This window comes from Convolutriloba macropyga, chromosome 11, assembly GCF_964194025.1.
Source record: "Convolutriloba macropyga chromosome 11, txConMacr16.3, whole genome shotgun sequence".
NCBI lineage: Eukaryota > Metazoa > Xenacoelomorpha > Acoela > Convolutidae > Convolutriloba > Convolutriloba macropyga.
In genome coordinates this window covers 39,758,571-39,781,717 of record NC_134478.1, presented here as the reverse complement: position 1 = coordinate 39,781,717, position 23,147 = coordinate 39,758,571, and the positions used below count along the sequence as shown (strand labels likewise).

The window sequence follows — 23,147 nt, the reverse complement described above, 5'->3', positions numbered from 1 at the left end:
AAAAGAGCTTGCCCCCAAAGTTACCAATTACAAACGGCAACAACAAAAATTAACAGCCTTTCTGTATCAGTTCGGGACAAAAATATTCCACAAGTTCGCGACTAAGTTTTGAATGAAAACAAAAGTTAAAGCCATTGTTATTCTTCACCTATAAATATTGAATAAAATGACATATCCTGTATTTGACACCTGGAAAATGTTATGAAAGTGTATCAAAACCGAAATTAAATAATCGATCATTCGACCAATCGATAATTTGTGAGATGGAGAGGGAGAGGTATCTTACAAGATCAATTTTCAAAAGAAATTCTGTCCAGTGCCAATAATATGCACCCACAAAGCGGGGGGGGGGCACAAAAGGAAAAGGGTCCATTTTAGTTAATTATTTCAGAAGAAAGATAACTTACGGGTTTGGATATCTGAACATGGCCGTGCGGTTCTGTGGTGTGACTCTCTCTTCTCTCGTTTCAATCAACCTGTGCTCCACGTAACTGCTCAGTTTGTATATCAACCTAAATGTTGTTGAAAACTCTCCTTCGAGTGTGATGTCATTTTGCGGGTCTTTCAGACGGTTGCATCTGTAGCTTTTTTTTGTGATGTATTCTGCGAATGCGGTTTTGATTTGGTCTTCAGTTATGTTGTACTGAAGATTTTTCAGGACATTAAGTTCGTCTGGGGCAGTGGGGTAGGTATCTAAGCATCAAAACAGAAATTTAAGTTTTTTTTTCAAAAATTTTTTCAACAACTTAAGGAGTTCATTTTGCACAACTCTTCTGAGGACTTTTTGACTAGTCCACCTCTGACCTTTGACCTTTGACATACCTCAGCCAGTTAAAATCAAAGGCATTTGTTTAAATTTTGAATTGAAGAGAGTTCAAAACGCCGCTTATTTTAACAGCGTTTAGCGCCATCCCGAAAAACAGGTTCCATAAACTGATTACATGATAGTTTCAAAATTTGAAACCTTACTTCGTTTGCAATGTTTTTGTGGCGTAGATTAATTTCCACAAATATCTTTTCTGATTGCTAAAAAGTCATTTATTCAAACTTCTTGATTAGATGGCTCTCTAAAAAATCTAGAAATATCTTATCATTTCAAGCCATCAGGAAATCCGACACTTCAAAAGGCAACAAATGTAGTAATCACGACCAACTCGAAAGTAATTTCTGAATTTTGTTTTTAACCCTGCTTGATAATTTGTTGAGAGGACACTGTCACATATTTAGCAAAACTCCGATCGCCTCGAACAATGATTGGTCCATTTTATTATACATATTATCTGACAGACTTTCGATAAAGACAATTTTCAACTGTCGTAAAAAGTATCCAATCTAGAGGTTCTGCAAACGCTTTTGAGATACAACCAAGCATTTTGACAAAAGAGGCACAAAAACGTTTTTCAAACGCTAGCTCTCATGCCCGTCAAGTATTCACTCCTTTGCTGTTCCGTGATGATTATTCAAAGTGGTCATATGAGCTGCAGCGATGAAGTATTAGAGAGGGCAGATAACCGCTTCACTACTGAGAAACCATGGCTGTGAGTAGAGGTTTGCTATCAGGTTATAAACCGGCGGTTATCTTACAAGTTTTATCTTGCAAGATCTTGCAAGATAATTGGCCAATCTTGCAAGATCTTGCAAGATGCCCGCCTTCTTGCAAGATTCTTACAACATGTCGGTCTCTTACAAGATCTCTCTCGGACTCTTGAAAGGTTACCCTAGTCGAGACCTGAAATTATTAAAAAAAGACCGTCCTCGACAGATTTAAGGTATGAAAAGACTGTTATCGACAGATATTGGGTCTTGAAAGAATTTGTCTGGACCTAATGTGATGTCCTGGACTCTATCGGGAACTAAAACAACCATCCTAGAATTTGGCTGGAACTAAAACATACGTCCTGGAATTTGTAAAGGTTTTCTGGAATTTGGCTGGACAATAAAACATGTCCTGGAATTACGCTCGCGACCGCGACTTGTTTTATAATCACTTGTTTTCAATTTCTTGCAAAGTTAAGGACATGTAGCGCAATTGGCTAAGCATTGGGTAAGATTGGGGAAGGTCACGATATCGAACCCAGATGTCAGAACTTTTTAGTTTGCCTCATTTTTGCATCTGAAAATTTGGTCGGACTTATGGAAAGATTTAGCCTCGAATTTAACCAGGGTCCTCGACCGTGTAATTTAACTCAATATTTACCCCCACCTGGAATAAATAGGTCTTTTCATAAATTCCAGGTCTCGACTAGGGTACCGTCCTGCAAGATAAGCCGGACACAAGCCTTAGCTTCTGCATGCGCCTCTTCAGCTTCTTTGAAGAGAGAAACAAACAGGAACCCCGGGTTGCCGCTACCATGGTTCCATACGAGGATCATATATGATGTCACACAAATCATAACGTATTTCCTTGTACGATCCTTGCACGGAACCAAGGAAATCATATATGATCCTAGCATGGAACCAAGGCAATCATATATGATCCTTGCGTGAAACCGAGGAAATCATATATGATTCTTTGATGAAACCTAGGAAATGATATATGATTCTTGAATGAAATCCGGGAAACCATATATGATCCTTTCATGAAATCGTGGAAATCATTAATGATCCTTATGGGAAATCAAGGATTTAAATCTTGAATAACCTCTCACAATACCTCAAAAAATGCCGAAAAGCAATTTATGTAGAAATATCAGAGCCAGAAAACAAATGGTTCTTGCAACTCTTCGTTGGGTTCGTCTGGTGTATTTCTTACCGAATGAGCATTATAGCTGCTACGATTAGAGTGGTTTACAACTGTTTCTTTTTTGTATGGAACTTGTATGATTACGAGGAAGTGATACAAATCATATATGACCTCGTATGATTACCGGGGATCATATATGACCTTTTATGAAAACAAGGAAAGTTGTATGATGGGCAACCCGGGACATCAAAAGCTAAGACATATATAAACACGAACATCAGCAAAACAATCACAAGCGCATGAGAGGGTGCACAGAAAAAGGGTGGGATTGAAGCGCAAAACAAAAGGAACGAAAAAGAGGAGGGTGGGGGTGACACGGGCTGAACACACAATCAAACGAAAACCATATTGAAATAGGCAAAAGCTGATGAGAACAATCGGCACTGGTGTTCTTTGTCAAATTTTAATTACCAGGGGCTCAAATTTTAGCTCGTTTGGCTTGTCAGTGGTAAGTACAGTGGAGGCTCGGTATACCCCGGAAAAATCATATGTGAGACGGTTATCTTGTAAGATCTTTCGAGAAGACTGTTATCTTGTAAGAACGTCGCAAGAGTCTTGCAATATAACCTTTCTCTTGCAAGATCTTGCAAGATAACCGTCATTTAGAAGAGTCTTGCAAGATCTTACAAGAACCGTCAGAGTTCGCCTAGGGGTTGATCTCTTCACTACAGGGCTCAATTTGCTATAGAGCAGTTTGATGACAATGTATCACAAATTCTTCTTTGCTTGATTATAGCTTGACCAAACACTCGGCGGGAACTGGCTGCCTATAACATTCAGTACCTTTATTTTCCAAAACTGAGTTTCGTCTGTCAGCGAGTTAGACAGTAGTGGAGTAACAGATATAATAGTTAAGCTAAATATTTGCACTCATTCAAGTGAATCCGCAGAACAGCCTCACATTTTTCAACTGATCGATCTGATATCTTTTGGGAAAACTTTTCTTCGGGAAAAATTTTTTCAGCGAGAAAGTTTCTGATCTCACCCCTTCTTTTTCAGCTGAAAATTTCGGTATTTCATGATTGCTAATCAAATTTCATGCCGTCATCAAGTAGCTTCATTAATGCTTTATGCCTGTAGAACACGTTTTCTGTAGGATTAAAAATAATGTTGTTTCGCGGTGCAAATCAATTAAATTAAATGACAGAGCTGATGCACGGATAAGGCTTGGCAGATTTCAAAGTTATTGGTTATTTGACGACAGTGCTGCATCGCTCCCGGGGCAAACCGGCTTTTGGTTAAATGAAGCACAGCGCTATTTGAGGTTCAATTCAGATGAGTTATGTGTCCATTAGTTATGTGTCCAATAATGGGAGAACACGGGACATGAATAGAAATATCAAAAACATTTTTCATAACAAGGTATGAACAGCCTTAAATACTGGAATTGCAAAGTTTAAACAGTGTATGCGGAAAAAAGCGCCGTAGACAAACAAGCTTTAGTTAGAAAACAGAGGGCAACTGAACTATAGTTGAAAAAGGAAACGATTAAACTTATGGGTTAGGATGGTATTGTGGGTATATGTGTACCGCATCTCTTCCCATGCAAACAACAATTAGGCTGGGCTGTCTTTGCGTAATCGCGACAAAAATTAAAGACATATGTGCCGGTTATAGTACTAATAAAGTAAGTGATTATGTTAAGTTATGGTTTTCATCGTTTGTAAGAGCTCATAGGATATCCAAGTGAGTTTACGTTGGCTTCCAAGGTTGTTAGAGTTCGTGCTTCAATATTGGTCATATATAAGTTTGCACAACTGGAGCGATTTGCGGCGTGATTACTCTTAACTTGGTGTATTTCTTCGAGAGGGTAGTGCTCCGCGATTGTCAGCATTCCTTCTATAAGAGTGTGTTGCTGGTCGAATGGCGCAAAACCTGAGGTAAACTGAACGGACTGGATTTGATTTTGATTTTTGTACGCTCCTTTTCTTCTTAAGGACGAATAAACGGGACGGGCAAAGAAACAACTGATTAATCTGTCTCTTGTTCAGTTCTTATGCGTTACGTTTGCTACGTCGTGATTCCCTTAGTTCAACAGATGTTGTTTTTTGCGAAACATTGGTGCTTTTGCTTGGTGATGGTGGTGGTGATAATGGTGGTTGTTTCACGGTCATTTGGAAAAGTTGTGCACATGAGACGTTGGATTTTATTTAGAAAATAGGACACTGATATCAACGGGTTGGGAGAGGCGGCTAATTCGTTTTCCTCCTTCAATCTTTCGCTGGATGGTTATACCGTGTTTTGTAATATTATCCTCCGTTTTTTTACCAGAAAGAATTTTTGGTCGGCGTTCCGTATACGTCTTTTGGTGTTTTTTTTGGCATCAGTGCCGAACTCGGCTCCATCCAAGTCTCCTATTGTTAGAGCCATCTTTTCCGGTTCATTAGAAACATAAGGTAAATCGTTCTCTTTAACGACCGTCTGTCTTGAAAGAACCACATTTATCCCTGGCAAATTCTTTTTCACGAGCTTGTTGACTGTTTTTTTGCAAATTTTAATTGGATATTGCGTCAGTCTTTGGGTAAGTCTACCTTGGCTTTCGAGCACAAATCTCGATTTGCTCTGCGGATAGTTGAATAGGCGATCATTAGCGTCTGTCACTTGTTTCGATTTCTTTATCAATTCTCTCTGGCTCATCTTACTTGTCAGCTGGAATCGGTTGGGACAAGCTCAACGTATTGCAGTCATCGTAGAAAGCAAAATTTGTTTATGATATTTTCAGAAGGAAGTCCAGATATAATAGGTCCGGTATTTATATTACTCAGCGGAGTATTTGGGCATCTTACAAAATGTGCATTGAATGGCGAGATCTTAAATTTTTCTGCTTGAAATTACGAAATTGGTAAATTATTGAGTTTATAGAGCCTTTTTATATTGAAATTTGATTTTGCTGCTCCTTTAAATTATCCCAGTCTACAATTGGTTGTTTTTGTTAGACGCTCGACTAAACCTATAGCCCTGTGATCATTAATTGGCGCCGAGATTACACAGTACCATCTGCACAAAAGTTGCTAGTTTGTTTGTCTACTTGCCATCTAGCATGATCGAAGCGAATGCGTCGCGGAACGCTGTGTAGTACAAAAAAGTTCTGTAGAAACTTTTCAAAACAATTTTAGTTTGCATGTTCAGTACTTTTGCTGAGGGTTGTTTCGAAATGCAGACTACGTCTTGATATTTTTTAGGTTTGCCAAAAGTTTCAATGGCTCGGCGTTTCGTTGAAGAATTGGAAGATTTTAGATTTTTACATTTTATGCATTTTGTGCACTTGGATGTTTTAGAGACGAAGTCGGGATTCAAGTATGGCAGCAAAGCATTGATGGCCATATCGGTCATATCACGTCGGCCGGGGTAAGTGCTACGGATCACGTCAATATAGGCGTCTTTAATGGATTGTGGAATCGCGATGCGTTTATGAATGCAGAGACACACCGAATTCAGATGGAGGTCCATCCTAAGGCTGATGATGTCAGTATTTGTTTGCTTACAGCGCTCCTGGTTTCCGGTTAATACTAAATCTCACTTTTTCAAGAATTTAAACCTTTGTGGTCAAGCTGGCCAACAATGTCCTCATAAATAGTCTGCTAAGGTCAAAAAAAATTGTTTGTGTAAACTTCCGTTGATTTGTTCTAAGTTATTTCTGGTGTATGATGGTGTATCTGCTGTAGATGTATCTGATGTTTTCCATTTCTGTCATAGAAATTGACTCTTATTGTGGTGTTTTGTTTGTTATTTTTGGGCATCTCGATTAAGTTAAAGAATGATTAAGTTAACGAGTGAAATTCTTTCAAAATCTTCAGTTTGATTATCTGCCTGGAATACGGCGATCAAATTCGAAGAGAGTTTTGTTCGGGGTTTTTGCGTAAGCAGCCCGCTTTTGTTTAGGATTTTGGTGAATTGGTTTCCAAGCCGTATTTGGCTGCTGCCTGAATTTGCTCATCTTTTTGCGTTGCGTTCTGATTGCTATTTACTGGTGTTAAGTGAATGACTGTTCGGTTTGAATTGCGACACCTTTGGCTGAAAAATATTTCTCTTAAGGAGGAAGCTTTTCTCTGCGTTATCCATTGAATCGAGTGTGGCGACTACGAATTGCTCATCGTATTGAGTAAAATTAGATGGTATTTGCTTAGGTTTAAGGGATATATGATCAACTATGCCCACTTGTCTGCCCGACAAAAGCTCGATTTCAAAATTAAAGGGTAAATATCTGTCAATCATGCAAGTCTACTGTTGTATGACTTAACGGAAAGGTACTCCATAATTAATGAGAGTAATGTACGGTGGTCTGTTATTACCAGAAGTTTGTGAACATAAGGATAAAACCTTTGTTCTCTTGCTCATAATACGCACAACAGTTTTTAGGAGGCGGGATGTAAGAGCGAACATTTTCCCTCCATGATTTAGTTGTTCTAGTGCAGCGCCAAGCCTTTGTTGCGATGTGTCACATTTCATTGTAATTTCAAGACCTGTTTTGATGTGTCTATTTTCTGCTAATTCTATAATTTCAGATTTTATTTCCTCATTACTGACATTGTGATCCTCCGGTAATTGCTATTCTTCCAACTTTATAAAATTGATCTGATAGGATGACAGTTTTGCGAGGTTGGAGATAAATTTGCCTAAAGCGTTAACTGAGCCAATGAATGATCATAGTTTTTTTAGATTATTGGGTGCCTTTAGGTTTAAAATGGCACTTGCTTTAGACTCAAATGGGTTGAACCCGCCTTGTGAATTAATATCCGGGGCACTCAATTTTGTTCTTTGCGCATTGACCTTTTGATAGTTCTGAAATATAGTTCTGTTGTCCAATTTTTTCAAGAAAATTATGACCAACGTTATATGATCTTCTAATACGTTTGTTAATCCTCTTAGCGTTGTTTCGACTGATTTTGAAAATTAGCCAAAATATATGTAAGCCCATAGAATTTGTTTTGAGGCAGTATGTGCCCGTCATATTTCCGCTCAGGATGTTAAAATTGCAATGCCCTGGAATTTCTTTGTGTAAGTTTAGTTGGCTGTAAACGTACTTATGACCTATTGGTGTAAAGGGTTAATCCTTTTACTCCGTGTTTACGCTGAAATTTTTTAAAGAAAAATTGGATCAGGTTTTTTATATTTGGCATCTGGTATTTGGGTTTTATAAATTTTTCGAGTTTTTTTAATCAACTGAAAAATTTCATGGAGCCGTACTTCTTTAGTGTAAGGGCAATTGGTGAAAAATTTTTTTGACAGAACATGCCTCAAGTGTTTCAATGTGTCCTGGTTTTAATAGATTTTCTAAACCCTTTCGACTTATACTTGTTCGACTTTTTCGGCCTTTTGGATTACGAAGAGTAGTATTGTGGAAAATTCATTTAACTGTTTGGTTTCTCGACTATCACATCCTTTGATTGGTCAGGGAAATTCTTCAGCTGCTTCCTGATTTTTTGGGTTTAGAGTGTTGATGCCATTAATCTTTTTGGTTGTTTTTGTTGTTAATTGATATGGGTTCCGAGTGCCTCGAACAGATCACGTACAATTCAAGGTCGTAGTTTGCCTTCGACCTTGAATCCAAGGTCGTAGTTTGCCTTCAATTTATATCACGAACTATGCCTTCTTTGCGCTCCAGTTATAACATTCTATAGGTGCTATGAGTGTTCGAAGAGTTGTGACCGACTTGCTGGAAAAATGATAATTTCTCTTTTCAGTTAGCTATCTTGCCGCTTAGCAGTTTTCTAAGATTGGTGAAGCGAGGTGCTTTGATACTATTGCTTTGATACTAAGCAAATGGCGTTGAATTTCGGTGTCTGACATGTTTGTGATGAATATGCTTCATATGATTGTGTCTTCACAATAGTTAAAGATAATAAGATAATTAACGAAGGTAAGGTCTTGCGGTGTTATGAAGTCGGCATTCATCGTTTTGAAGAATTCGATTGTCGTCAATTTGTATATTACTGAAGATGCGTCGGTCCTTGGTGCCACTTCTCAATACAATAGAGAGCCACATTTTTAATTACAAAGATACCACGCGAGGTCGCAGCCCAAATTTCTTGACTCCGTTGCTCAATGAAAGAGAAACGAAATCGAGAAACGAAGAAAAGAAAGAGAAAAACGAAAAAGGAAATAAGAAACAGAGAGAGAAAGAGAAAGGGAGTGAGTGAGAGAGAGAGAGAGAGAAGAATGATAGAATGAAAGAAGGGAAGAAACTCCGAAGAACAGAAAAAAAAGCAAAAAAAGAAAGACAAGAATAAGAAAAAAGACAATAAAATTAGAAGGGAAAAAAAGAACAGAAAGAAACTGAAAACAAAGATAAGAAAGCAAGAAAGAAAGAAAGAAAGAAAGAAAGAAAGAAAGAAAGAAAGAAAGAAAGAGAGAGAGAGAGAGAGAGAGAGAGAGAGAGAGATAGAGGGGAAGAAAGGAAAGAAGAAAGACAAAAGAGTTGACAAAAAAATGAATTGAGAAACAAAAAAAGAGACCGAAAAGAAAGAACAGAACGGGAAAAAAAGAAGAGAAGAGAGAGAAAGAAATAAAGAGAGAGAAAGAAAGAAACAAAATAGAAAAAAAATGGAGAGAAAAAAAAGAAAAGACAATAAAAAACAGAAATTAAAGAGACAAATTAGAAAATAGAAAGGAAAGGCCGAAGAACAGAAAACAACTCAAAAAAGAAACAACAGACACTAAAGAAAAAGAGAAAATAGAGAAAAAGAACAGAGGAAAGAAGACAAAAAAGCAAGAGAGAAAAGATAGGCAGCAAAGAGAAAAGGAACAGAGAAAAGTAAAAGAAAGCAAACAAGGAGTAACCGAAGAGGTGAACGAAAGACGACAGAAAGAGAAAAAAAAGACTGAAAAGAGAAAATCTTATGAACAGAAAAAAAAGAAAGAAATTAGTGACAGAAAACAGTAGACAAAATAAAAAGAGCCATGAAAGAGAGCAACGAGATAATGAAAAGAGAAAAACGAAAAAGGAAACAACAAAAGAGAGAGAAAGAGAAAGAGTGAGAGAGAAAAAGACAGAGAGAGAAGAATCATAGAATGAAAGAAGGGAAGAAACTCCAAAGAACAGAAAAGAAAGCAAAAAAAGAAAAAGACAAGAATAAGAAAAAAAAGACAAAAAAATAAAAATAGAAGGGAAACGCAAAAAGAAGAACAGAAAGAAACTGAAAACAAAGAGAAAAAAAAGACAGAAGACATAGAAAAGGCAGAAGCAAAAAAACAGCAAAAAGAGAGGAAAGCAAAAGAGAAAAGAAAAATAAAGACAGAAACACAAAAGGAGAGAAAAACAGTAAAGAGGAAAGCAACAAAAAAAGGGAGACAGAAAAGGGAAACAAAAACAAAAGGAAAGCAAGAAAGAAAGAAAGAGAGAGAGAAAAAGAGAGAGAGGCAAGAAAGGAAGGAGGAAAGACAAAAAAGACTTTGACAAAAAAATGAATTGAGAAACAAAAAAGAAAGAACGAAAAGAAAGAACAGAACGGAAAAAAGGAAGAGAAGAGAGAGAAAGAAATAAAGAAAGAGAGAGAAAGAAAGAAACAAAAAAGAAAAAGAATGAAGAGAGAAGAAACTCCGAAGAACAGCAAAGAAAGCAGATAGAAAGCAAAATAAAAAAGACAAGAATGAGAAAAAAAAGAAAAGACAATAAAAAACAGAAATTAAAGAGAGACAAATAAAATAAAAAAGGAAAGGTTGAAGAACAGAAAACAACTGAAGAGAGAAACAAAAGACACTAAAGTAAAAGAGAAAAAAGAGAAAAGAAAGAGAGGAAAGAAGAGAAAAAAGCCAGAGAGAAAAGATGGGCAGCAAAGAAGAAATGAACAGAGAAAAGTAAAAGAAAGCAAACAAGGAGTAACTGAAGAGGTGAACGAAAGACGACAGAAATAGAAAAAAGGAATGAAAAAAAAATCTTATGAACACAAAAAAAGAAAGAAATTAGTGACAGAAAATAGACAAAATAAAAAGAGCCAAGAAAAAGAGCAACGAGATACTGAGAAGAAAGAGAAAAACGAAAAAGAAGAGAAAAATGGAGAAGAGGAAAGAGAAAAGAGGAGAGAAAGTGAACAGAAAAATAAACGAAAGACAGAAAAGAGAACGAACAACAGATAATAAGCAAAACAGAAGAGTAAAACGAATAAGAGCGGCGAAAAGTAGGCATAAAAGAACAAAATAAAAACAACAAAAATTTCCAGGAACCAAACAGAAAAGAAGGTGGAACAGTAAGCGAAACGAAAGAGAAAAGAAAGAATGGCAGAAGAGAGGAATAAAATAAAAAGAAAGAATCAGAAAAGAAATCCGGAAAGAAAAAAAACAAAAGCAATAGAGGTAAGTGCAAAAAGATTGAGAGAAAAGAAACAAAAAAGCAAGACGGGAAAAAAGAGAAAGGGGGCAGAAAAAGAGCAAAAATAGAAAACAAAGAGAAAAAGAGACAAAGATTGAAAAAAGTGAAAAAAGAAAGAACCACACCTCGAGAGTAAAACGCAAAAAAGAAATAACTCGCAACAAAACCTAGCATTTGACCTATAAAACAAATAACAGCAAATGGTTTAGTTGGAAAACCTCATTTATTTAAAATTTGCATGAGACTGAGATCAAGCAAAACTGCGTAAAATTTGAAGCAAAAGCTCTTTTAAAAAAATTGGTCACGAAAAAAATTTTCCAAAAAAAGTTCCGAATAAAAGGATCGCAACAAACTATAAGAATTTAAGAACGGCATGCAAAAGCTTGTTCCTACCCTATTACAATGTTGCTTATATTCAATCTTCAATTTCAATTCCGCAATTAGCCATTTCTTAGAGACTCTTTATTTTGTCTATATCTGTGATACATGAAAACGTCATTCAAAAACTATTTCGTGTAATATTTTTTTTCCGTTGTTTCTTATAGGCTGATTTTCAGTCATTGACCTATTTTGGCATCCGTTGTTTTTTCGGTTGTTGACCTTTTTCGCACAGGAAGCTTTTCGGTCAATGGCAGCTTTCCCTTCAATGACCTATTTTTGCCTCCGGGGCTATTAAATCAATGACCTTTGTGACATAGGTAACTTTTCGATCAATGACTATTTGGCAATGGCAGCTTTTTGGTCAGTTACAGTTTTGGCAATGGCAGGTCTTCGGGCATTGAACTTTTTCAAAATGCATAAAAAACGCTATGCTGCTTGTGGAATTCATTACTAAGCGCGTTTTATTTTCAAACCTCCGCTGTCTGTTCTACTTTTATCTTCTAAAAGCAAATTCATACGAATGAACGTAATTCACATGCTCACATTCTTTTTAATTCTAATCATATGAATGCGTGTGCCCCTTTTTGACGTGGGACGAAGTCAAAAATTATCCATTTTGTTGCAATCCACGCTCAGTAGATCTTGGGTTCATTATTTTATTTTCAGTCCATGGCGGTACCTAAACTCAATTCAGTTGAATTTACCTAAGCTCATGTGCTTATTTATATATTGGTTGCTCGCTCTTTTTCAAAATAAATAGAACCAGATGACTGCACAACAATTGTGACCTATTTTGAAAACAGATTAAGCTCCCCGCTTAATTAATCCCCACAGTTACCTGGGTTATGCGATGACATCACGGCCTGTTCGCTCGAGATTCCAATTTCAGCAGAGGTTCCACAATCGTCTCCCATTTTACCCGAGTATCTGCAATTCAAAAAGAACCAAAAAAATTGATAGGCGCAGATATAATTGAAGGTAATATATACGTGTGATAGAGCGACACTACTATAGACTATTAAAACACCAACTAAATATAGCAAGGTAAAATACAGTGGTAGAAGTGTAAGATTTCAGCTCGCCTTAAAGAGCCCACCTTGAGGTCCCAGAACAAACAGAATAGAACGTCTCCGTCTAATTAACAATTGCGCATACCATTTCAGACCTAAATCACCTCCGAGTTGAATGTCGCAGACTAAATTGACCTTTGATTCCAGGCCATTGCCCAGACTTTCGCGCATTTGGAGATTGCTACCCTGGCATTGGCCAGCAAAGCATTGTAATCTCTTGAGCTTTTAAAATGTTATTTTGATCTCGGACTTCAACATGTGATCCAAACATATGATCCATGTATAGCGTGTCCCATAAAAATTGAGATAATAGCTTTTTCAAAAAAAGCAAGAAAAATTAAGTTTGATGGAGTTAAAGGCCAAATGTAAGAATGTAGAAATAAAATGAATTGAAATAAAGGGGAACCCTTTAGCTTTGAAAGGACCACGTTGATGTTCAATCCCCCGTTTCTGCCAATTTCACGTTTGATGGCGTTGCTTTAATGGACTAACTATATAACCAAACGTTTTAAACACACTGCCGACATTGGTCATTTGTATACTTAGTTGCATGTTTTGGGTTTCTTCAAACGTTCGATTTCAGTTTAATGGGACAGACTATTTAGTTTTCCCCATGAAATTCAGATAATCAAATTTTCCAGATCCTCGAAAACGCAATTGAGCTTCAATGTGGCCACCTGAATGTCAACGATTTTTGCATCAAGCTTCTCTAGTCTGTCCCATAAAATTCAAATAATCGAACGTTCGAATACCCCGAAAACATGCAATTGAGCATTAATGTGGTCATTTGAATGTCAACGTATTTTCCATAAAGTTTCTATTCGTCAATTTTTTACATAATTTAAATTTGAACTTTGACTTTTGAACTCTGTCCTGTGGTTTTTGAGACGTTCGCTTATATTTCAACTTTATGGGACACACTATTATAGCGTGTCCCATAAAGTTGAAATGAGCGAACGTTTCAAAAGCCCCAAGTTAGAGTTCAAAGGTCAAAGTTCAAATTTAAAACATGTAGAAAAAAATTGATGAATGAAAACTTAATGGAGAAAACGTTGACAATCAAATGAGCACATTGATGCTCAATTGCACGTTTTTGGCGTTTTTCGAACGTTCGCTTATTTCAACTTTATGGGACAGACTATATTTGTCCCATAAAGATAATCAAACATTCAGAAAGCGTTCACTGGGAGCATGTAAATGAGTAATGTCATAGTCAGTCCCATAAAGTTGCAACGTTATCGAACGTTTCAAAGGTCAAAGTTCAAATATAAAACATGCGGAGATCAGCATTTCGTTGTTCATTTGCATGTCGGGAGTTTTTCGAACGTTCGCTTGCATTGCAACTTTATGGGACTTACTGTAGCGTGTCCCATAAAGTTGAAATAAGCGAACGTTTCAAAAGCCACAGATTAGAGTTCAAAGGTCAACGTTCAATTTTAAAACATGTAGAAAAAATTGACGAATAGAAGCTTAATGGAAAAAACGTTGACATTCAAATGACCATTTTGATGCTCAATTGCACGTTTTTGACGCTTTCGAACGTTCGCTTAAAAGAGAGTTGCAAATCAAGCAAACGTTAAAAAACTCCCGACTAACAAATGAACAACCAGTGCTGATCACGTGTTTTGATATTGTTTTTTGACCTTTGAACGGTTCGATAGGGGTGCAACTGTAAGGGAGTAACTATAGTCCCATAAAGTTGCAACGGTGGGGAACATTACAAAGGTCAAAACTTAAATTTATGCGTAGATCAGCACTTCGTTGTTCATTTGAATGTCTTGGGTATTCAAATGTGTGCTTGCGTTGCACCTTATTGGACTAACTAGCCAACCAATAAATTGCACCGCTGAAAAACGTTTCAAAGGTCAAAGTGAATAAAAAACAAGCAGATGTATAGCCTTTCACATGACCGTTTGAGAATTTTATCGTTATGTGAAAGGCTATACATCTGCTTGTTTTTTATTCACTTTGACCTTTGAAAGGTTTTTCAGCGGTGCAATTTATTGAGCGCCAGTGTGGTCAATTGAACGCCAATTATTTTTCTATTTTTTCTATTTTTCGAACGTTTGCTTATTTCAAACTTTTGGGCAACGTTGTGGTTGATCCCATAAAGTCGAAAAACTATCGAACTGTTTCAAGATCAATGTTCAAATATGAAACATGCAGTGATCCACTTTTCGTTGTTCTTTTGCCTTTCGGGCGTACATCGGGCAAAAATTCGCTTCGTTGAAAATTCAAGCGACTAACCATGCCTGAAACTGCAGCGCCATTTAACGTTCAAAAGCTCCACGCATGCGAATGACCATCGAAATGCTCAAATGTGTACCAAAATGTTTTGCATTTATTTGACTAAACAATTCTTCAATTATTCACCCAATGTTTGACAAAGGATCTGTTCTGTACCCTCGTAACTTTGAGCAGAAAACTTTGTGGCCCCTAAATATTGATAGATAAATTGACTTTTGAACTCAATTTTGAAGATATTGAAACTTTCGTTGCAGCCTTTTTAATGCGTATCGCATAAAAAGCATTTAAAGCGTGTCGCATACAATCTACTTAAGTCAAAGTTTACTGTACACTGGATAATTTTCAATTGTCAAGGCTCAAATGTAGAGCATGTAGTCCTATAATTTATACGCATGCAAGTTTTTCAAAATCAATTGAAAAAATTTAAAAAGTCCCAGATAAAACATACAGAAAACTGCATTTTATTTAACTGATCAAGGAAATAGCGGAGGTTCACAGGAGGAAATTAGTTGAGTTTTTCATACAGGATTTTGAACACTTCGCATGCCCTGCAAATTTATGAGACTTCCCGGACCGAGGTCCTTGGGTGAAATTTTGTAAGAAATGCTGTGAACTTTTGTTGATAAACCATTTTTAACCACATTTCGTACAAAAAACTTCCACCCGGACATTCACCTTACTTCTTACAGAGATCACCGCATAAAAGTTTGTGGCAAACTAATATAAAAAATGCGGTGAATGCGGTGAATGCAATGCTCCCCTGAGCATTAATACGTTCATGAAAATAACAGTAATTTCCTCTTAGGCTGCATTTTCGTATTGATAATAATTTATATAGAAGCAAAAAAAGAGCCTTAGGGGAAATTTTTGTTATTCACATGAACGCATTGATGCTGAGGTGAACATTTCGACGTTTATCGAACTCTAAGTGCAATTTTTTTTCACAATTAGAGAAAAACAATTTTCAAACCTCTGAGGGTTATAATTTCTAACATAAAAATGCATTGATTCTAGCGTAGACCTTATAGAATTTTTTTTGATCTTGTATAGTTCTTCGTTGAGTCTTACATTTTTCCGCATTGATTTTTATCAGAGATATTAGATAATTTAGCGTTGAATTAGAGTTCATATCATACTTTAGCGTTGAATTTAGCTTACACTTTACATAATTGTGCATTGATCTTGAAAAATTTTGCGTTATATTTAGTGTTGATCATACCTAATTTCGTGCTCCAAAGATTAGATCCTAGAATTGAGACCAACCACGCCTGAATCATTATTGCAATTTAACTTCACGTGTTTGAAAAAAGATCTGTTCTGTCCCCCCGCAATTTTTTGCTTATAACTATGTGACCCCATTGTTTGTGCATCCTTTCTATGTCTAACATATAAACGTGTTACTTTCGCAACACATAACTTATATTGAAAAGGCGAAAAAATTGAGGGCCAAAAATGGATAGGTCAATTGGAGTTTGAACTCGGTTTCGAAGATAGTGAAATTTCCGTTTGCACCTTCTAAAAGCGTATACAGCATGTCGCATACAATCAAATTAAGTCAATTTTTACTATCCACTGGATAACTTTCAATTGTCAAAGTTCAATTGTTGAGCATGTAGTCCTATAACTCAGATGCAATTAAGTTTTTCAAAAATCATTGGAAAAAGTTTAAAAGGTCAAAGTTAAATCATATAAAAAACTGCAAGTAATTTAAATTAATTTGAAATTTTTGCAAAGGATTTTGAACACTTCGCGTGGCCTGCTACTGTATTAGACTTCCCGGATTGAGGTCTTTGGGTGAAATATCGGGGGAAATGCTATGAACTTTTGCTAATAAACTGCTATTAACCACATTTCGTACAAACATTCGCCAAGACATTCACCTTACCCCTTACAAAAAAAATCTTCGCGTAAAAGTTTTTGACAAATTAATGCAAGAAATGTGGTGAAGGCGGTGAATGCAATGAAAAAAAATTTAACCAATTTTCGATCACAAGGCTGGGTGTGAACGCTAAAAAAACGCAAAATTATTGAAGATTGGTGCCGAATGCGTTGATTTTTTATAAAATCTATGCTTGATGGGCAATCCTACATAAATTATAGCATTGAATTTAGCGTAGGTCTAGCATAATTTTGCGTTGAATTTAGTGCGGATCTTACATAATTTATCGTTTAATTTAGCTTAAAACTTATTCATTTTTGTGTTCTAAAGCAGAGATATTACAAAAAGATTAGGATGCTCCCCTGAGCATCATTGCGGTCATGTAAATAACAGTAAATTTCTCTTAGGCTACTTTTTGTTTTTTTTAAAAATTTTAATAAAACCAAAAGCAGAGCCTAAGAGATCATTATCGTTATTCACATTGATGCTCTGGGGAACATTTTGACGTTTGTTGTACTTCAATTGAAGTTATTTCACATTTAGAGATTGATTATTTTCAAACTTCTGAGGGTTAAATTTTTCAACATAACTTTGCATCGATTTTAGCGTAGATGTTATAAACTTTTGCACTGATCTTAACTAATTCTTCGTTGAATTAAGAATTGATCTTGCCTATTTTTGTGTTCCAAAGCTTAGATCTTAAATTTTTTCTTACATTTTTTCTTATTGAAATTATCGCAGATTCTACATAAATTAGCGTTGATGTTAGCGTAGACTTTGCATAATTTCGTGTTGACTTTGCCGTAGATCTTACATAATTGTGCATTGATCTTATATATTTTGCGTTAAATTTAGCGTTGATCTTAAATGATTTTAAGTTCCAAAGCTTAAATTTTACAAATGAGACTAATCAAGACTCAAACTGCAGTGCAATATAACGTTCAAAAACTCCACATATGGAAAAGTACATTGAAATGTTAAATTGTGTGACAACGTGTTTTGCATATAATTGACGTAAGAACTCTTCAATTCGCCCCATGTTTAAAAAAAGATCTGTTCTGTCTGTGCAATTGTTTGTGCATCCCATGCTATGCCTAGTATACAAACCTGCTACTTTGCAACACATAAATTATAAGGAGGGCCAAGAACGGATAGGTCAATTGACTTTTGAACTCAGTTTCGAAGATATTGAAATTTCTGTTTAAACCTTCTAAAAGCGTATACAGCTTGTCGTATACAATAAAATTAAGCCAACATTTATTATCTACTGGATTTTTTTTTAAATTGTCGAAGCTCAAAAGTAAAACTTGTAGTGGCACTCTGGTCCATAAATTAGAGGCAATCACATTTTTCAGAATCATTGGAAAAACTTAAAAGGATAAAAGTCCAAACGTACGAAAAACTGCAATTATTTTTAACTGATCAAAAAAAACCGTTGAGATTCACAGAAACAAATTAATTTTGAATTTTGTACAATGGAATTTGAACTCCTTCGCGTGCCCTGCTACTTCATGAGAAATCACTGGTTAGATTTTTGTGCTAAAGTGTTTTGCTTTTATTTGAATATAGATTCTTTCGTTTTCCCAATGTTAAAAAAAATCTCTTCTGTCCCCCCTAAGTTTTGGCATATATTGTACACAGGACTTTGAACCGTTTTGTGTGTTTTTTTGAGACTTCCGGTCCGAGGTTTTTGGTTGAATTTTGTAAGAAATGTGATAAATGCGATGAAAATTTGTAAAAATTGCGGTGATTGCGGTGAATGCGGTAGAAAATTATATCACCGCTTTTCACCACATCTCTTTAAAAATTCAGCACGCAGTTCATTGCACTTCTTACAAAAATCTACTGCATAGACTTTTGTGGCAATTTAATGTAAGAAATGCAATGAAATGCGAAAAAAATAAATCACCGCTGTTCAACCCAAGGCAGGTTGTCAACGTTAAAACACTCAGATTTATGTAGGTTTGGCGCTGAATGCGTTAAATTTATGTAAAATCTACGCTTGAGCGCATATCCTACAGAACTTGGAGTTGCATTTAGCGAAGATCTAACGAAATCTTGCTTTGAATTTAGCATGGATCTTATACAATTTTGCATTGGTCTTGCATAGTTTTGCGTTAAAATTAGCGTTCATCTTACGTAATTTTGTGAACGAAAGCAGAGATATTAAAATGATTAAAATATTCCCCTGATCATTAATGCAGTCTTGTGAATAACAATATATTTCTCTGACGCACTTTTTTGTTTCTATAATAATTACTCTAAAAAGAAAAATGAAGCCTGAGAGAAAAATAATGTTATTCACATGATCGCATCTTGCTCAGCGGAGCATGTATACGTTTTTTGAACTTTAATTGGAAACTTATCTCACATTCAGAGAGAAATTTATTTTTTCAAACTTCTGAGGGTTGCAATTTCTAGCATAACTTTGCAGTGAGTTCAGCATAGATCTTATATAAATTTTTATTGATTTTAACTAATTCTTCGTTGAATTTACAGTTGATCCAATTTTTGTGTTCCAAAGCTTAGATCTTAAAAATGATTAAAATGTTTCCCTTTGCATCAATGCGGTCATGTGAATAGCAATGTTTTTCTCTTAGGCTCCATTTTGTTTTAATAATAATTTTTATATAAACAAAAATGTAGCCTAAGAAAAGTTTATTGTTATTCACATTACCGCATTGATGCTCAGCGGAAGATTATGACCTTTATTGATTTTAACTTGCAAAATTAATTTACAATTAGAGAAAAGCTTTTTTGAAACTTCTGATGGTTACAAAATCTAACATAATTTTGCAGAGAATTTAGCGTAAAACTTACATCATTTTTCATTGATCTTAAATAATTCTGCGTTGAATTTAGCATTGATCCTACTTTATATTGTTTTCCAAAGCTTAGATCTTCAAATGACTAATATTTCCACTGAGCATCAATGATGTAAGGTGAATAACAAAAATTTTTTCTTAGGTTCAATTTTTGTTCATTTAATAACTATTTAAATATAAAAATTTTGCCTAAGAGAAAAGTATTTTAGCCACATGACCACATTGATGCCCAGGGGACATTTTGACGTTTATTGAACTTTAATTGAAAGATTATTGCACGTTTAGAGAAAAACTAATTTTAAACTTCTGAGGCTTACAAAAGTAGTATGAGTTTTACAGCAAAATTGATGCAGTTTAATAGAAAAATGAGGGGAGTATAAGGTATTTTTTAGAGTTTCCGGTTTTTTTCACTTCACACGAAAACTATAATAATTTAAAATAATTTTGAGTTATTAAAACCGAAGTTATTTCTTAACTAAAGTTAAGAAATACCGGTTTCAATAAACACTGATACTGTCATTAAAACAATTTCTGGCCCTCACAGTTAAAATGCAAACTTGCATTCCAAAGAAAGTTTTTTTGGTACAATGCATAGTCGATCTCGTTCTAAGCTTAAACAGGAGCGAACAATTAAAAGAAGAGCAAAGATAGAAATGCTTTCATAGGTTATTATGGCATCAATTAGTTTTCTTTTATCTGTTAAATTTATCTGAAAAATTCATAAAAAACTGATGAAAGTTTTCGCTAAATTGGCAGCAATGTCGGTTTAGTGTTTTTATTTTTTTATTTTCTTGTATCCACTAAGGTCAATTTTCTCTGCCCATAACAATTTAAGAGTTGGTCTGCAATGGGAGGGTTTTTCAATGAAAATGCATCTCAAAATTTGGGCTGCAACAAACATCGAAGAATGATGAATGGTGTAACAGTGAGGGGGTAAAATTAATTTCTCCTCTAACTCTTGCATCATTTTACCTCCCTTTACAGCCTATTACAGCCAACAAAGATGTCAAAGTTTTGAGCTGCATTTTCCAAAAAACTCATCCCTTTGCAGCTCCAGTCATACATACCTCACTATACCCCCTAGGCAGACCCACTCTGACAAAAATTTATCCCTTCACAACAAGTAACCCTTCACTCTTAAATCATTTTAACTCCCTTGTCAGTCCAATTGTTTTCCTCCCTCTCTACAAATTATCCCATCACTCTTACATCAATTCCCTCCACCCTACATGGCAGTCAAATTCTTACACTTTTTACCCCCTCTGAAAAGGGGAGAAATTCTTCAAAGGTCCTTTTATTGCAGACCACTGCGGCCCATTCTTACATCTTTATTTTGGTCAGGTGTAAATCCTCAAGAGTTCTCACACTGTAGCCCATTGCAACCCACACTTATATCGCAATTTCGCTCGGGGGTTGGGGCGGGTAATTCCTCAAATTTACACCCCCCTAGAATAATTACCCCCACTCTCACAACAAAATGGGAGGACGTTACAAATTCTGGAAACATCTTGGGTGGTTTTACCAGTAATTTGCGTTCGTAGTTTTCTGCGTATCAAATAAGACTCGAAAAGCAGCTCAATTACTATAAAAGCAGTTATTTTGCACTTTCTTCCTTTCAAAATCTACTTTCCGTGCAATCACTTTTGCTACAAAAATTTTGATTTTGACAGAAATCAATCAACTAAAGATTGTTATGTTATAATTCATGTAATTTTTCCTTAAAGTCATTTTACAAGCCTTCACAGCATATTTGATTCAATAGAAATATACCTTGGCTAAATTTCCTCCCTAGATGGTAGAGTGGCAGTTACAAAACGTCGATCTTTGGTGTACGTGTCGGGATCTCCTTGGTCCAAAAACTGGATTTTTCTGGAGAGAAAACAACTCAAAAATGAAAAATGACAGAATTAGTAGAATGTAGTTTACAGAATATGTGCGAAACATAAAATGATCTTTTAGACTGACCATTATGACTTCGACTGACTTTACATGTATCAATTAAGCACTACAATTTTGGGTTTTCAATAGAGGATAAAAAGAAATGAGAGTATTTCGAAGATTTTCGTTGATTTTATGCCTCCATTTTTACATCTTTGCCCGTTACTTAGGCAATTAGAAATTTTTAGACCTAAAACAAAATTAAAAATCTTTTGAGCTCAATATCTTTTCTTAGATTTCTAATACTCGGGTTTCTCCACTTATGATCAGAAAATCTATACCACGTTATGGTTTTTCTTCTGTACATCGATATTCCTCAATACATTCTAAATTTTCGAAGAAACAAGTCTTGAGTTCCTTTGAAGGAGCTGTGATTTTAAATTTATAGATTATTGAAAACGCGAATGGATGGTGAATTTGTACTTGTCTCCTTTGTGAATTTAGGATACTTTTTCCGAGAAAGATGTGACATCTAGTAAGTTTTGTACTTAAGACCTTTTGCTTTTATCGTTTTTGAAATTAATTGTCAGAGGTCCTGCTCTGCAATAGACCATTCTACAAAATACTTAGTTGCCTTTTCGTTCTGTTGAAATCGTTTCTGAAATGATGTGCAAACGCGCTCAATTTTTCAAATTTTCTTATACTTATTTTTAATTGTTTTTCAGTGTTTACTAGAAATGGTTTCCGAGAGAGAGAATAAAATATACAGGATCAATTATTATCGAAAATTAGGTACTGAACTTTGATTGAAAAAAAATTCAAAATTTCTTTTTAAATCAACAGCCAATTTTCCAGCTACTCTTATATTATATCTGTCTTTGTAATTCCGAAACTTTATTAATTAATATGATTTTTGCCATTTTTGTCGGGTATAAGAGTATGATTGTTTCTGATTTCATCCTTGTTTTTATTTGATTTTTTCTTTGTTTATTGAGACGAATTAGAACAAATAAATTGAAATATTTATATCATAGTCGAAATTAAATATCTTCGAGCTCAAAACTCTTCTTTAAGGAGTTTATTTTTCGAATCTCTCCACTTATCTTAATCTATTTTTCTCACTCTCATTACTGAGACAATAATGGTTGTCATATCTTTATCGCAACTAAGTAGTTATATTTGATTTAAAAAAACGTGCTCCCAAAAAGCACATCATGAGCGAATGCATTCACTACGTGGATGCAGTTATGATTAACAAAATTTGATCCATAAACTAATCATGTTTAGAAACATTGATACTCTGCCCATAGACAATTTTTTCATTCAAAAACTGGTAGTCGACAATGGCTTGTTTTTTGTATTATTTCTCTAAATTCTCACATTATATTAGAAAAACTGAAACTAAAGAACTTGTTTCCGTTAGTTCTACAAATTGTCAGTATTTTTCAAACTTTTACTAAGGGTTAGAAACGGTGAATAATTTGGTCTAAAAGAACTATCAAAATCTATTATTTGTCTATCGACAAAGCTCAAAAGGGTTAATTTTACTTTACAAAATTTATAAACGTTACCGACAGGCTTTTTCATTTCCATTTTATGATGGCATTTAGAGAAATATAAACGAGGTTAGAAGTTGGGCATTTTATGAGATGAAAAAGTACCCCGTTGAAAAGAAACTTGATACACCTTGCCTTGTCATGCGAGATCTTGATAACTTGATAACTTAATAATTTCGTGGAATACATTGTTAAATTTTTGTTAAATTTTCATTGTGGAATAAATTTTTGAAGCAGTTTCTGAAACAAGTATGATAAGA

At 35.2% G+C, this 23,147-nt stretch overlaps 1 protein-coding gene across 2 annotated transcripts in view; it reads right to left on the bottom strand.

The window, feature by feature from the left end:
• Positions 1 to 23,147, bottom strand: part of LOC142349625 (uncharacterized) — a 343,675-nt gene that overhangs the window by 18,730 nt on the left and 301,798 nt on the right. Inside the window, exons 2-3 of one of the 2 annotated variants that reach the window (XM_075401324.1) lie at positions 12,271 to 12,361; positions 408 to 693 (exon numbers count right to left, since the gene is read on the bottom strand). In XM_075401324.1, coding sequence (XP_075257439.1) covers positions 408 to 693; positions 12,271 to 12,346 — 362 coding nt within the window. In that variant the 5' untranslated portion in view covers positions 12,347 to 12,361. Of the gene's footprint in view, positions 1 to 407; positions 694 to 12,270; positions 13,174 to 23,147 lie in introns of those variants that run through there. The other variant, XM_075401323.1, reaches the window with a different exon arrangement.